Here is a 14,455-nt window from a genome sequence, read left to right as displayed (position 1 = left end):
TAAAAGAATGTGATAATAATTAGTAATTGACTGAGTAGTTAAAAATATTTTGGTTGTTCTATTTTTTTTTATATTTATAAAAAAAAAATGTGTACAATTTATACAAGTATAGGGTTAAATAATTTATAAATAATGCCTCCGTCCTCAATAATCATTTCCTTTTTATCTATTAGGTGTGGTGGCAAAGCGCCAATTTTTAAACCAGCTGTTCCGAAGCTCTAGATGTCATCAATCACGTGTTTTTGATATTTCGATACAAGCATTGGTACAGTGTGGGATACAATAGTGTTTTAAAAAAGCGTCGGAGAAGAATGACGAGTCTTTAAGGCGTAACTTTTTCATCTAGTCTTTCTGACCACGACAAACATGGAAGTCTACTGTAAGGCTCATTTTATACTTTTGCGTCGAGTGTACAGCATAGCCTACGCATGGTCGAGTACCAAAGGCCGTACCCTTCGCCGTACCTCCACAAAAATGGAACTACACTTCACAACAACGCAGACTGCAAGATCTGTGGTTGTTTTTTTTCTGGCTCTATTTAATCTGAGTTTACGGTTGCAGAGGATTCCCTCTTTGTGGAAAACATCATGCCTGGTTCCTGTTCCCAAAAGGAAACATCCGACAGAGCCCAAAGACTACAAACCCATCGCCCTCACCTCTCACATAATGAAGACACTTGAGAAACTGGTACTATCTAACATCATCAGACCTAAAGTGTGCACATTCATTGACCCTCTACAGTTCTCATACCAGCCCAACATCAGTGTAGATGACTGCCTCCTCTACATGCTCCAGAGGGTCTATGCACATCTTGATAACCCTGGTGCAACTGTTAGAATTATGTTTCTTGATTTCTCAAATGCATTCAATAGCATTCAGCCAGAACTGCTGGTCAGAAGATGAGGAGATGCAGGAGGAGCTGGAGCTTGTTTTCTGGGTGACTGACTATTGTAACTGCCAGACCACAGTATGTGCGTTTCCAAAATTGTGTTTTCGGAGACTGTTCTGTGAGGCACAGGTGTCCCACAGGGAAGCGTTCTATCACCTTTCCTGTTTAGTCTTAACACATCCGACTTCCAATGTAACTCTGACACCTGTTTTCTTCAGAAATACTCAGTCAGCTGTCGTGGGCTGCATTAGAGAAGGTTGTGAGGGGGAATAAAGGAGCACAATCACTTTGTGGGCTGGTGTAACAATAACCAACTTAACATCTTAAAAACGAAAGAAATGGTCATTAGACTTTAGAAGGTCGAGGCCCAAACCAGATCCAGTCTCCATTCAGGGAACAGATGTGGATCTTGTCTACAACTATTAGTACCTAGGAGTGCAGCCAACCTCTGTGGTGCACCTTCTATAAGACTGATGTGGCTAGTGCTTTCTTCTTTGGTGTGGTGTGGTGTGCTGGGGAGAGGGCGCACACACATCTGACAGGAAAAGTTTAATAAACAAACTGATTAAAAATGCAAGCTTCATCAATGGCATCTCACAAGATGTACCTGGTGTGTCGGTTAGAACGCGACAGAGAGGGAAGTAATCATTTTTTACTGATTTATTATCAGTTATGCAAATATCAACATCAGAGGGAGGAGTCAGCCTGTACAATTAACTAATAGTAGAAGTTGGAGGACTGCAGTGGACTCTGGAGGGCTTAGGTGTTAGAGTCAGTGAGGCTTCCTTTGCAGCATCCAGAGGGAATGGATCTCCTTGTCTTAGTTTGAGCCTGGAGCGAGCGCAGATCAGCATGCCAGGAGAATGATACGACACATTAACAGGTGAAGCTTATTAGCAAAGAAACCTGAGGTACAGTCAATGAGTCCTGTCTTAATCAGAGAGTGGTTCATAAGGGGTTTGGTTCAAATATTTTGACGCTTGCATCATTTTTTTTATCTCCTCAACATGCTTTTCTACATTTTCCTGCAGATGCAGAAGATCCTGACAGCAGTTACAATCAACAGAAAACCAGCAGCAGCTGCAGAGATCAACACTATCAGAGACACTGTTTTTTATGTCAGGTTCAGTCCATTTATCTCTAGTTGATAATCTCCAGTATGTTCAGTTGTGGTGTTTGTGATGGTCAGAGATCCAGTTTGATCGTCCAGCTTCAGTCTGTCTCTGTTTCTCCCATCAGGAACATCATCATATGTGGAGAAGATTTGCTTCTTTTTCTTTATTTGAGCTATTTGAGACTTTTCAACTCCATATTTCCACAGTATATCATTGCCATCACGTATTGCGGTATCATCGGTGTATTAAGTCACTGAATCTCCCTCCATCACTGACACTGAATCGGCAAACACACCTAAAGAACAAACAGATTTATACAGATTAAGGCTTCTGAGAGTTTTATCTTCGATCCAGAGCACAATGTAAGAAGCTACAAAGATGATTACATAATGAAAAGTTGTAATCACCGTGATAGTTAACATATGTGAAGAATGTAACTAAAATTAAGCAAAAAAAATATATTTACGACTTACCAGTCAGACCTCACCAGCACAGACATAACAAAGCACACACATGAAACATTTCCTGAAAAGTCTGATCTGATGAAACGATCTGCCGAAAGCACTTGAGCTGGTGTGTGAATCCTCCCACGACAGAGTTTTACCCATGTAGACTCTTTACAGGCTCTCTACAAATTATGTATAGTTAAATATAAATTCTTGTCTGGCTCTTATTAAGACTCTTATTTAGTCAAAAAAAAAAAAAAAATCATTCCATTATGTAACATTTTTTCAAAAGTATGGTAAACCTCAACAATAAGTTAATACTATCACCCTTCTCATTGTTTCTCTTGCAGCTCATCTTCTGCAACTGCGGCTTCTGGCTGAATCAACCTGCGGTTTTCTTCAGATGTGGTTTGAGCTGAACGAACATTTTGTGTTGTAGGTGAAGAATTTCTTCCTGTCTTTTTATGAACCTCAAAACAGCTTTACAGTCCAATAAAATACTGTATGCATTAAAAAAAGTCTAATCTGAGTCAAAAAGTTAAATAATACACCAACATTTTCCTGGCTGAAAGCTGTAACCAGTTTGACAGAGAGAGACAATGTTGGTCTTCTGTGTTGAAACATTGCATTAAAATCCATTTTAATGACATTTTCAACAACAGTACTAATAAATAGGTTGAAAATAAATGTATGCTTGAAATGACAATGACAGAATTAATAATAACACACATAAACATGCACAAATGCTTGGTCCAAACTCTTACACAACTATCCCTGGCTGTCATTTCTTCTTCTAAATCAGTTGTCTCTGTTCACTGAAGTACCTCTGTCTGTTTTAGGTCCAATATTTGTGGTCTTCATCTTTCCTGCTGCAGTTGGCATGTCAGATACCAGTGACAGTAAGTTATTTATAAGCTGTAACAGCTTTCATTGCAGAGTATCAGTTCTTGATGCATCATCAAGTGCTTCATCTCCTTACCGGCGTGATAAATCCGATCATCAAGCAGAAGGAACGGGATGAAATGTTCTGAAAGCTACCAATCCACAATCTGACCTGTGATACAGTCTGAATCATAATCATGCAGTGTTCGTTTGCTGGCCAGAAGAGAACTGGACACCTGACCGAAGTTGTCTTTTTCCACGATGGTTTGAGCTGAACAACACCGAAAATGCAGAACTTTCCTTCGAAACGTTGTATAAAGTGTTCTTCTAGACTACTTCTTGGTTGCATACGTTTGAGCATACCTGGTAAAGTGGTCGACTACAACCAGTATGTATTGAAAGACACCTTTACTCCATTCTAAATAAATATATTCTGTCTATAGAAACGAGTTAAAGGGCTAAAGCAGTTATTAAGTTGGCTTGGAAAAGCCAACATACTGATATTGTATTTAAGCTTATTATTATTATTCTTAGCCAAAATTTCTCCACGCTACTCCTCCTAAACTGTTCAAGCTACAACCACTAAACTCAGACTAAACCTTCAAACTGTTCTGACTCGAGTTGCTTGCTCTTTTCAGACTGATCAGACTTACGGTTATCCTAAAATTCCTGATCAAAAATTGGAAAAATCCCATAGGGTTTCATTGCGGAATGTTCAAATTGAGCCAAGACTATTTAAACTTCAACTGTATAAATTCAAATTTTGACAGTTGGAGAGGCTTATTAGACTCCATCAGCTGCCATTCTATGTACAATTTCTAATACATTGAGACTCATTTAAGCTTTCTTTCTTTCTTTCTTTCTTTCTTTCTTTCTTTCTTTCTTTCTTTCTAACCTATCTATCTATCTATCTATCTATCTATCTATCTATCTATCTATCTATCTATCTATCTATCTATCTATCTATCTATCTATCTATCTATCTATCTATCTATATATCTTTATATTTCTTTCTTTCTCTCTTTGTAACTCTAAACCAAATTCAAATTTTGACAGTTGGAGAGGCTCATCAGACTTCATAGCTGCCATCATTCTATGTATTATTTCTAATCCATTGAGACTCATTTTCCATTCTATCTAATATTTCTAATCTATCTATCTCATAACAGCTACCCAGAACACAATGGCAACCACCTAGCAACCACCCAGAACAATTATTTGATAATTTGATCGTTTTTCATGTGACGGCAACAAAATATTTTTAATTGTTAGAAAAGGATCGAGAAAGACAAAATCAAGTAATAATGTAATACTTCAAACTACTTTAAACTTCTTGTCCAAACTTTTCCAAGCCAACTTAAAGTTTGTCTCGACGAACTTTCGCATCTAGTTCTTATTTGATAGGCAGTATAACTAATTTAGTTGATCTGAAAAGTAACAGCACTCTGCCTTGCTCTCTGCCATGTTTGTGTCAGTGAAGGCATATAGTGGACCTTTTTCACATTTCCAGGGTTCTCAGACATCTTCATTTTAGGTAAACTTCTATAGCAGTGAATAGGAGCCAAAAAAAAAAAGAAGAATTTCTGCATTTGCTCCAATAGCAAAAGATTGATTACAGCCGCTAAAAGAGAGAAAGATTCACTGTCAAATTTGCCGTCACCCTTTCAGCCGTTGTATGTGAAACACTCTTGCAACAGCCTTTGCTTTTTGAAGTTAATATAGCAAAAAGTACAGCATTATAAATGTGTATAGCATTTTTTTAAAATGAAAATATTAAAAACTTTACTAGATTTGTGATGTTGATAACTGTGGGAACACAGTTATTAAATGTTTTACTTTATCCCCTGGTTTCACAGACAAGTCTTAAGCTAGTCCCAGACTAAACGGCATGTTAGAGCTGTCTTAACTGAAAATAATTTGTACTGACATATCTTAAAATATATCTGTGCCATTGTTTTGTCTCGAGGTGCACACCAGTAATTTTTTTAAAATTAAAACTGTTTAAATATCCTAGTTTAACTATAAGGCCTAATCCTGGCTTAATCTAAGACCTGTCTATGAAACTGGGCTTAAATGTGATGTATGATTTTTATTTCAACAAGACTGTTCTCACATTACTGTTACATGATATGTAGTCTGAAGTGCACATTTTTGTTGGCCTTGTTGCTATTATTAAAATAATAAACAATGATTTAAAACTTAACAGTAGTCTTTGAATTCGTTAAGGTAATAAACTCCAGACTGGGGTTAATAATAATGTAATATAGGCTAGTCTACTATCACCATACAATTATATTTATACTATAGGCCTATTTTACTCTTTTTTACTATTATACTAAGCCATATGCATATTACGGAATGACGTACATTACGTCATCGTTCCCAGGGGATCACAGTGTAGCCTATACTTTCACTTTCGACATCAAAAGCAGAACAACAACACTTTTTTTTCTGAGGAGAAAAGTGGTGAAAATGAAGCTTTTCTTTAACTTGGTCGCAGGGATTCTGTTTTTACTCCACCACAGTAAGACCCTTTTTTTTGTTAACGTCGATTTTGTGACCTATAGGCCGCATCTTTGGCATTAAGCCTATATGGTAATATTATCCACTTGAATGGAGCGAGTGCTGAATTCCACCCCGATGGTTGTACGGCTGTCATTGTTGACCGCGAAAACAGTTAGGCGGAAAAGAAATCGATGGTCTGCAAAACACTTTATCTATTAAAAAACGACGCTAACGCAGTTGAAACGAGATCGATGAGCTGCGCGATGTGTCGTTTTAAACAATAGTCTAAACATAGTCTTAACAGTAAAAGTTAAAATTTTGTAAGCCTATAGCATGGATGTAATGTGAGTCGCTTTTGTTAAAAGCATCTGCCAAATTCATAAGATTTAGGCATAAATGTCGCCTTACACCCGTTATTTACGTGGGTTGTTTATTAGGACTTAAATATATTTAGGCTTATCCACATTATTCCTACGCCCCATGACGCTTTGCGCGAATTATGGGTGTAGGCTAAATTAAGTTGTAAACAATCAGTAAAATACTGGCTCTGGACGCAATGATATATTTTTAAACTGTGTACAATGACATTACATTATTCTACTCACCCTTCAACCGTTGAACATTTAAAGGACATTAAAGCATCAACAGGGTATTTTTGAACAGACCACGAATAACCCCCAAAGCGTGAATCTTTCCACAACATAATCGGATGGTTTATAGCCTATCACTGGGGTAATCTGTATTATAAATACGCCGTAATAATACAATATATATAGCCTATACACACACACACACACACACACACACACATAGGCCTACTTCAGCATTACGTGATAGACCCTATTTCAAAGTGATTTCAGTCATTTTGACATAATTGTTACCTGTGAAAACAAACCTGGAAAGAGACGTGAGGATTTGGGGAGAAAAAAAAAGAGATTCTTAATTTCAGTGAATTAATTATTAATGGCATATATCGTAAATTAAATCGGGAGAACAGATCACAAATGTGCAGTATATGTTGACCTTTTTCATACTATTACAGCGAAATGCTAAAGGAAAAAAAAAAGAAAATAATCATGAGGAAAAGATGTAGTGACTGAAAAGAGCTCTTGCCATATTCTTGTTATAAAACGTCACGTTAAAATACCAAGTGTTATTCTCATATTCTTAAATAAAATATGAAAGAAAACTGAAGGCTCATTGAGTCAAACTGACGGATCAGCTTTATTTGTAGGGCAACCTGATTTGAAAATGATTCGTTTCAGTCTTTTTGAATGGAAGTTCCCCAAACCGGAAGTGCCACCCATAATTAAAAACGCAGTAAGCTCGTGAGGAATAACGTGGAAAAAATGTAATAAACACGGCACTGTTTTATCTGAGTGTTAATGCGGTGGCAAATAATTCTGGAAACACTTTACAATAAGGTTCATTAGTTAATGTATTACCCAACATGAACTAGCCTAACATCAATCCAGTTGTTACGTATTTGTTATCGTTAGCTAATAAAAATACAGCTGTTCATTATTAGTTCATGTTAGTTCACAGTGCATTAACTTATGTTAACAAGATTTTAATAAAGTCAAGTATTAGTTAAGTATTAGTCAATGTTGAAATTAACATTAAGAAAGATTAATAAATGCTGTAGGCCTGCAGTTCATTATTAGTTAATGATCACTAATGTAGTTAACTAATGTTGACTTACGACATAATTCTCTGAAGTATTTTTTGGGAACTGGTCACCTATGTAATATTTATATTGAGTCTATGAAAATGTTTGATTTAATTGCATTTTCAAATACACTGTATGTGTAGGGAAAGGGGGTGAAAATATGAATCAGGATGTGGATTGTGGGTTGTGTGATAAGATCATTCATGAGACTCGTGTGTGTTTGTCTGATGAGTGAATGTGTGAGTCTGAGTTTTTCTGATGTTTGTTTACATGTTTTAAATGATTAATCCAGACATATTTCTCTACTCACATTTATGATCTGTAGAACAAAAATCACTACACAATTGTGTTTTGCTCAGGTGTGTCTGGTGTTGGATCAGATGGAGTGACAGTGTCAGTGATGGAGGGAGATTCAGTCACTCTACACACTGGTGTTCAAACAAACTTACAAGAAGTTATTAAATGGTATTTTAATGACACTCGAATCGCACAAATCACTGGAGATCAGAGTTCTGTCTGTACAGATGTTCAGTGTAATGAAGGTACTGAGAGATTCAGAGACAGACTGAAGCTGGATCATCAGACTGGATCTCTGACCATCACAAACACCAGAAACACAGACTCTGGAGTTTATAAACTAAAGGTCTTCAGCAGCAGCGACAGTGAAAAGATCTTCAGTGTTATTGTCCAAGGTTAGTAATTTAATAAAGTTTAAATCAACCCAAGAAGTGTTGGGTTGTGAACTGTTTAAAAAAAGTAAGTTTTGAGTCAGTGACACTTTGGCTAATGTTATTAGCATGCCAAATGCATAATATCAGCCAGTTTTCCTGTGAATGCTGCTTTTAGTTTAGTATTTTTTGGGGGGGATATTTTTTTAGCTGCAGTTGCTAAAAACAAAAGTCACATTTATCAGTTAAAACAATATCATACACCTGATGACAAAAGTATAAAGGTGTAATGATCATTCAATGATATTGGTAAATACTGGATGCAGTATAATTCACTTTCTAGTAATAATGTCTTTTTCTCTGTATCTGTTCCAGATTCAGGTTTGTCTTCAGGAGCTGTAGCAGGAATAGTTGTTGGTGTTCTGCTGGTGTTTGCAGCTGTATCTGCTGTGGTTTACTATCGTCACCGCATGAGCCATGCACCAGTACCACAGACTGTAAGTATTACAGATATGAGATTTTCTGTGCACAAAAACATTTTAAAGAACAGTGGTATGAATACATATAACAAACATAGCAATACACAAATACATACACTGCTGTTCAAAAGTTTGTGATTGGTAAGTTTTTAATATTTTTGAAAGAAGTCTCTTATGTTCACCAAGACTGCATTTAAAAATACAACAACAAAAAGAAAAACAGTAAAGTTGTTACATATTATGACAATTTAAAATAACTCTTTGAATACATTTTAAAATGTAATTTAGTGATTTTTATTTTATTGAACATATACAGTGCTATGCATAAGTTTAGACACCCATACTAAAGGTGACTAAAAAGAGGAATAAAAAATCATCTTTTGGAAACTGAACTTAATGCCTTAATTAAAAAAATTAGGAAAAATCCAACCTTTAAGGACAACAATTTTCTTTGTGAATGAATAATGTATCGTAAATGAATAAATGTTCTTCCTTAAAATACAGGGTGCATAAGTCTGGACACCCCTATGTTAAATTCCCATAGAGGCAGGCAGATTTGAATTGTTTTTTTCATATTACTTCATGGATCCTGGATACTATGCATCCTGATAAAGTGCCCTTGGCCTTTGGAATTAAAATAGCCCCACATCATCACATAGCCTTCACCATACCTAGAGATTGGCATGGTTTTATTTCAGTTAGCCTAATAGCTGGTTTGATTTGCATTGAGAGATGATCTTATGGAAAGTACTCCATGCCAATCTCTAGGTATGGTGAAGGCTATGTGATGATGTGGGGCTATTTTAATTCCAAAGGCCAAGGGAACTTTATCAGGATGCATAGTATCCAGGATCCATGAAGTAATATGAAAAAAACAATTCAAATCTGCCTGCCTCTATGGGAATTTAACATAGGGGTGTCCAAACTTATGCACCCTGTATTTTAAGGAAGAACATTTATTTATTTACGATACATTATTCATTCACAAAGAAAATTGGTGTCCTCAAAGGTTGGATTTTTCAAAATTTTTTAAATTAAGGCATTAATTTCAATTTCCAAAAGATGATTTTTTATTCCTCTTTTTAGTCAACTTTAGCATGGGTGTCTAAACTTATGCATAGCACTGTATAACAGCAAATACATAGTTACAACTCAAAACAGAATTAAACAACAACAATAGAATTATAAACAGTAGACAAAAAGCCAGTACAATAAATGACAAAAAAAAAAAAAAAAATATATATATATATATATATATATATATATATACATACATATACATATATATATATATTAAGCCTGGGGGTAAAATATAATTGAAATTAAATTAGAGAGAGAGAGAGAGAGAGAGAGAGAGAGAGAGAGAGAGAGAGAGAGAGTGAGAGATGACAGACAAAAAATGTACACTTGTGTACAAAAAACCTGGCTAGAAAAATAAATAGATTTATAAGATTTAAATTTATAGATTTAAATGCTTGTCTTTTAGATTCTTGTCAGCGTTATACAATTCAAATAAGACATCCTTAAACAACAACAAAATTGACTAATAAAGAAGCGTGTACAAACAGACAAAATTTCTTCCAAAAAGTAGCTACATGAACACAGTCCCAAAAAAGTTGAGGGAGAGACTCGTCCATCTCAGGAAAATTTTTGATATAAAGATTGGCTGGGTAAAATCGATGCAACAACTTGAATGATACCTCTTTAACCTTATTAGTGATTAAATATTTGTTGGATAGAGACCACACTTTCTTCCAAGGAATATCATTAAAACAATTACTCCAATTAAGATATTACAGAAGGGACAGTAATAATATCATTCTGAAAAAGTTGTCTAATCTTTCTATTCCTGAGAGAGGGACTAGGTAAAAAGCAAATCTTCCCTATTGCGGTCCCTTAAGGATGTATCCAAGAGGCAGAAGAGAGTAAAGAATCAGCTGAGTTTTTTAAAAGTGCAACAACTTCACTGGGGATGGCATCCATCACTATGGCAAAGTCCCATGGGGTGACAAGAATACAATATTTATTTAAGAATTCAGAATAAGAAAACAAATGAGCAAGTTGAGAAACCAAAAGAATATTATTATTAAACCAATCTGAAAAGAAAAGTGTTTTATTTTTATATATAGGATATCATGGTTATTCCAAATAAAATACCTGTGGGGACTAAAATTATGTTTGTAAATCAAGTGTCAGGCCAAAAGCACCTGCTTATAGAAAAAAAATGTACAATTTGATGGGGAATTTAGAGATATTATAATTCATACTAACAGAAAGGGGAGACCACCAACTTTATAATATAATTGGGAATAGCTTTCCATATGGAATCAGAATTATTCAAGAACTGCCTCAACCAATTGATCTTAAACGTATTGTATAAAGAAGTAAAATAAAGTTCAAAGCCCCATGTTCAAAGCTATTTATGACAACAGATTTTTTTTATGTAATGTCTCTTGTGTCTCCATAAAAAATCAAAAAGCATTATATCAACCTCTACACAAATGGTCTTGTCCACATGCAAATAAAGAGCAGGGTTGGTCAATCTAGAAACACTCTCCGCTTAGGTGAGGAGAGCCCTTCCTCATAAAGACAAGTCCATTTAACTTTTACTGATTCAAACTTAAATTTTCCTCTCGCACTGACATCTTTACAAATAAATACCCAAATAATTCGCTTGAGACTTAACAGGAATATTGTGCAGGAATGGAGCAGAACGAGGCTTTAAGGGAAGGAGTTCACATTTATCTAAATTCAAAGATAGGCCAGAAGATTTTGAGAACTCTTTAATAAGATCAAGAGCGATAGGGATCTGCAAGTCGTTTTTTAAAAAGAGTGTGGTATCATCAGCTAATTGGGTTATAATAATGTGTTTATTTGCTATATTAAGCCCTTGTAATTGACTATTCAACAGGGAAGTAGTAAGGAGTTGAGCGTCCATCAAGAACAAATATGGTGATATCGGGCAACCCTGGCGAACCCCTCTAAACACATTAACTTGGAGAAGTGCAGATTTCAGATTAATTGAGCAGTTACCATTTTTGTATAACATTCGGACAGTTTTGCAAAAGAAATCACCAAAACCAAATTTATACAGGGATTGCAAAATAAATTCATGTTCAAGGGAATCAAACGCTTTATATATAAAAAAAGATTAAACATTTCATCTCTAATCAGTTCATCACAGTCCAACAATTCTAAAGCAAGGCGTATATTGTTAGCAATGTGCCTCTTTGGGATGAAACCTGGCTGAGTTTTGTCTATTATTGTACCCAGAACACGTTTAAGTCTTTTAACCAGTAACAAAGCTAATATCTTATAATCACAGTTTAACAAACATATTGGACGTTAGTTATCAATCAAAAGAATGTCTTTCTTTGGTTTAGGTATTAAATGCTAACTCTTTTGTACAATTCGGCTGTCAGCCCTTCTGTACCCGGAGACTTCTTGTTCTTTAGAGCTTCAATAGACTCAATTATTTCCTCAATGGATTTATCACTATCACAGTGCTCTTCATCTATCTCTCTTTATCTGTCTTCATTAGATAATGTCCTAACATCTTTCAAAGACTGGAAAAAAGACTAAGCTGAGTCCTTGCAATATTTAGAGTTGAAAAGATTTTGCACAAAATGTGCCGATTTCCTTTGGATCAGAAAAAGAAAAAATCATTATTTTGGAAATGACAGTGTCCTATTCACGTATTTTATGTTTAGCTAGAAGGCTGTCAAAATTAGTTCATTCCTGTGATCAAAGATGAATTTTCAGCATCATTACTCCAGTCTTCAGTGTCACATGATCATTCAGAAATCATTCTAATATGTGATCCTGGATCACAAAACCAGTCTTATGTTGCACGGGTATATTTGTGGCAATAGTCAACAAAACATTGTATGGGTCGAAATTATAGATTTTTCTTTTATGCCAAAAATCATTAGGGTATCAAGTAAAGTTCATGTTCCATGAAGATATTTTGTAAATTTCCCACCTTAAATATATAAAACATTTATTTTTGTGAATGGATGCACCACTGTCGCCAATAGAAATGGACAACTTTAAAGGCGATTTTCTCAATATTTTTCTGTACTCTCAGATTCCAGATTTTCAAATAGTTGTATCTCGGCCAAATATTGTCCTATCCTAACAAACCTTACATCAATGGAAATATTATGTATTCAGCTTTCAGATGATGTATACATCTCAATTAAAAAAAAATTACACATAAGACTGGTTTTGTGGTCCAGGGTCACATATGATCATTTGATGCTCACAAAACATTCATGATTTTTATCAATGTTTAAAATAGTTGTGGATTTTTTTTTTTTTTTTTTTTTCAGATTTCTTTGATGGACAGAAAGTTATGTTTCATTTATTTGCTTTGTTCACATATGATGTCCTCATGTCTCCTGCAGCAGATCTATGGCATCTTCACAGAGTTTTTATTTTTATTTTACAAAATTATCTTTAAAATACAGTGTCCTGAAAAGGGGACATTTATGTTTTACCGTGTTTAGTGTATGTGTGTGTGTAACTAAAACATCAATCCTCCTCATTACTTTTACCTTTTGTGAATTTGTATTTTCTTACAATAGAATGATGACATGTGAAAGCTCGCCGAAAGACATTCCTTTGAGGAAGAAGACATCCTTGAATCAGACCCAGGCCGAGGCTGCCAGTAAAACAATGTCAAATCATTTATAATTTTGGTACTATGATTAAAATGGACACTGAAGAGAATTAGGACATGATGAAGAAAAGCGGATCAGCTGGCACTCTCTTCTCTCTATTGTTGCTGTTACTGGAGAAGTCAATATGTTGCTAATGTTGATGGTTTAACCAGTAACTAAACCTTGAGGCCTGTAGCATGGAACTAACACTTGGGCCACAGTTGTTTAATAAGAGAAAAGTCTGAAAAAAATAAAAATAAATAAACCTCATGACTTGAGCAACAAGCTGAAGTAATCAATACATCCAGATCTGTTTTTACCTAGGAAGGAACAGTGGGGAATTTGGGGAGAAAATTAAAAATATAAATAATATAATATATATATATATATATATATATATATATATATATATATATATATATATATATATATATATATGCTATTGCTGTAAACTATGTAGGGAGCCTTTTCTGAACAAACTCTGGGTTTTCAAAATACTGAAAATTACTTGATGTATTGTTTGTCTGGAAGAATGTTACAGCATAATTTGTGACGTCAGAAACACCAGAGATTTCAAAGCTGTGTTTTGGAGACTGTCTTTGCTTCACTGCAGTTTTAAGCAGGAAATACTCAGCAATGGTGTTGACATGAATTTGCACATGGTTTTTCTTAAAGCACATTAAAAACACCATAGAGACATATAAACAACATTAAAAGCTGGATTTTAATTCAGACTTTAAGTCTTCATACATTTGGTAGATATTTATTTATCTTCCTCAAACAAAACATCTGTGACATTGTATGAGGTGTTGATTATTATTTTTATTTTTTTTGGTTTGCATGTGAAATGGAAGACAAATGACACAATAGGTCTTGATCTCTTTTTTTATTTTTATTTTTTTACAGTTCTGCTGTGTTTGTCAATTGATTTTATATATATATATATATATATATATATATATATATATATATATATATATATATATATATATATATATATATATATATATATAATTGTATTTTGTTGATGTATTTGTTTTGTTGAATATTATATTTAATGGAGACGATTGTCTTGTTTCTTTGTTCCTATTTTTGTATGTCTTTTTCATCTGGTGCTCATTTTTTGTTAACTTTACATCAA

The 14,455-nt window shown here is 34.6% G+C and overlaps 1 protein-coding gene across 1 annotated transcript; it reads left to right on the top strand.

Annotated features, from left to right (window-relative positions):
• Positions 1 to 5,732: 5,732 nt before the first annotated feature.
• On the top strand, positions 5,733 to 13,603 carry LOC308702409 (uncharacterized protein). Its single transcript, XM_081385231.1, has 4 exons — positions 5,733 to 5,856; positions 7,866 to 8,198; positions 8,550 to 8,671; positions 13,240 to 13,603. Exons 1-4 carry the CDS (start codon positions 5,805 to 5,807, stop codon positions 13,252 to 13,254), a joined length of 522 nt encoding a protein of 173 aa, XP_081241357.1. The 5' UTR covers positions 5,733 to 5,804; the 3' UTR covers positions 13,255 to 13,603.
• The last annotated feature ends 852 nt before the right edge of the window (positions 13,604 to 14,455 follow it).

Source organism: Scardinius erythrophthalmus (assembly GCF_964197995.2).
Source record: "Scardinius erythrophthalmus genome assembly, chromosome: 14".
NCBI classification, from domain to species: Eukaryota; Metazoa; Chordata; class Actinopteri; order Cypriniformes; family Leuciscidae; genus Scardinius; species Scardinius erythrophthalmus.
The sequence above is the reverse complement of the archived record's forward strand: the minus strand, read 5'-3'. Positions and strand labels throughout refer to the sequence as shown.

Bases quoted from the DNA above. Each gene is read 5' to 3' on its own strand.
- LOC308702409 (XM_081385231.1), top strand. From the start codon at position 5,805: ATGAAGCTTTTCTTTAACTTGGTCGCAGGGATTCTGTTTTTACTCCAC. The intron at 5,857-7,865 runs GTAAGACCCTTT...TGTTTTGCTCAG, and splicing joins TCTGTTTTTACTCCACCACA to GTGTGTCTGGTGTTGGATCA. The intron at 8,199-8,549 runs GTTAGTAATTTA...TATCTGTTCCAG, and splicing joins CTTCAGTGTTATTGTCCAAG to ATTCAGGTTTGTCTTCAGGA.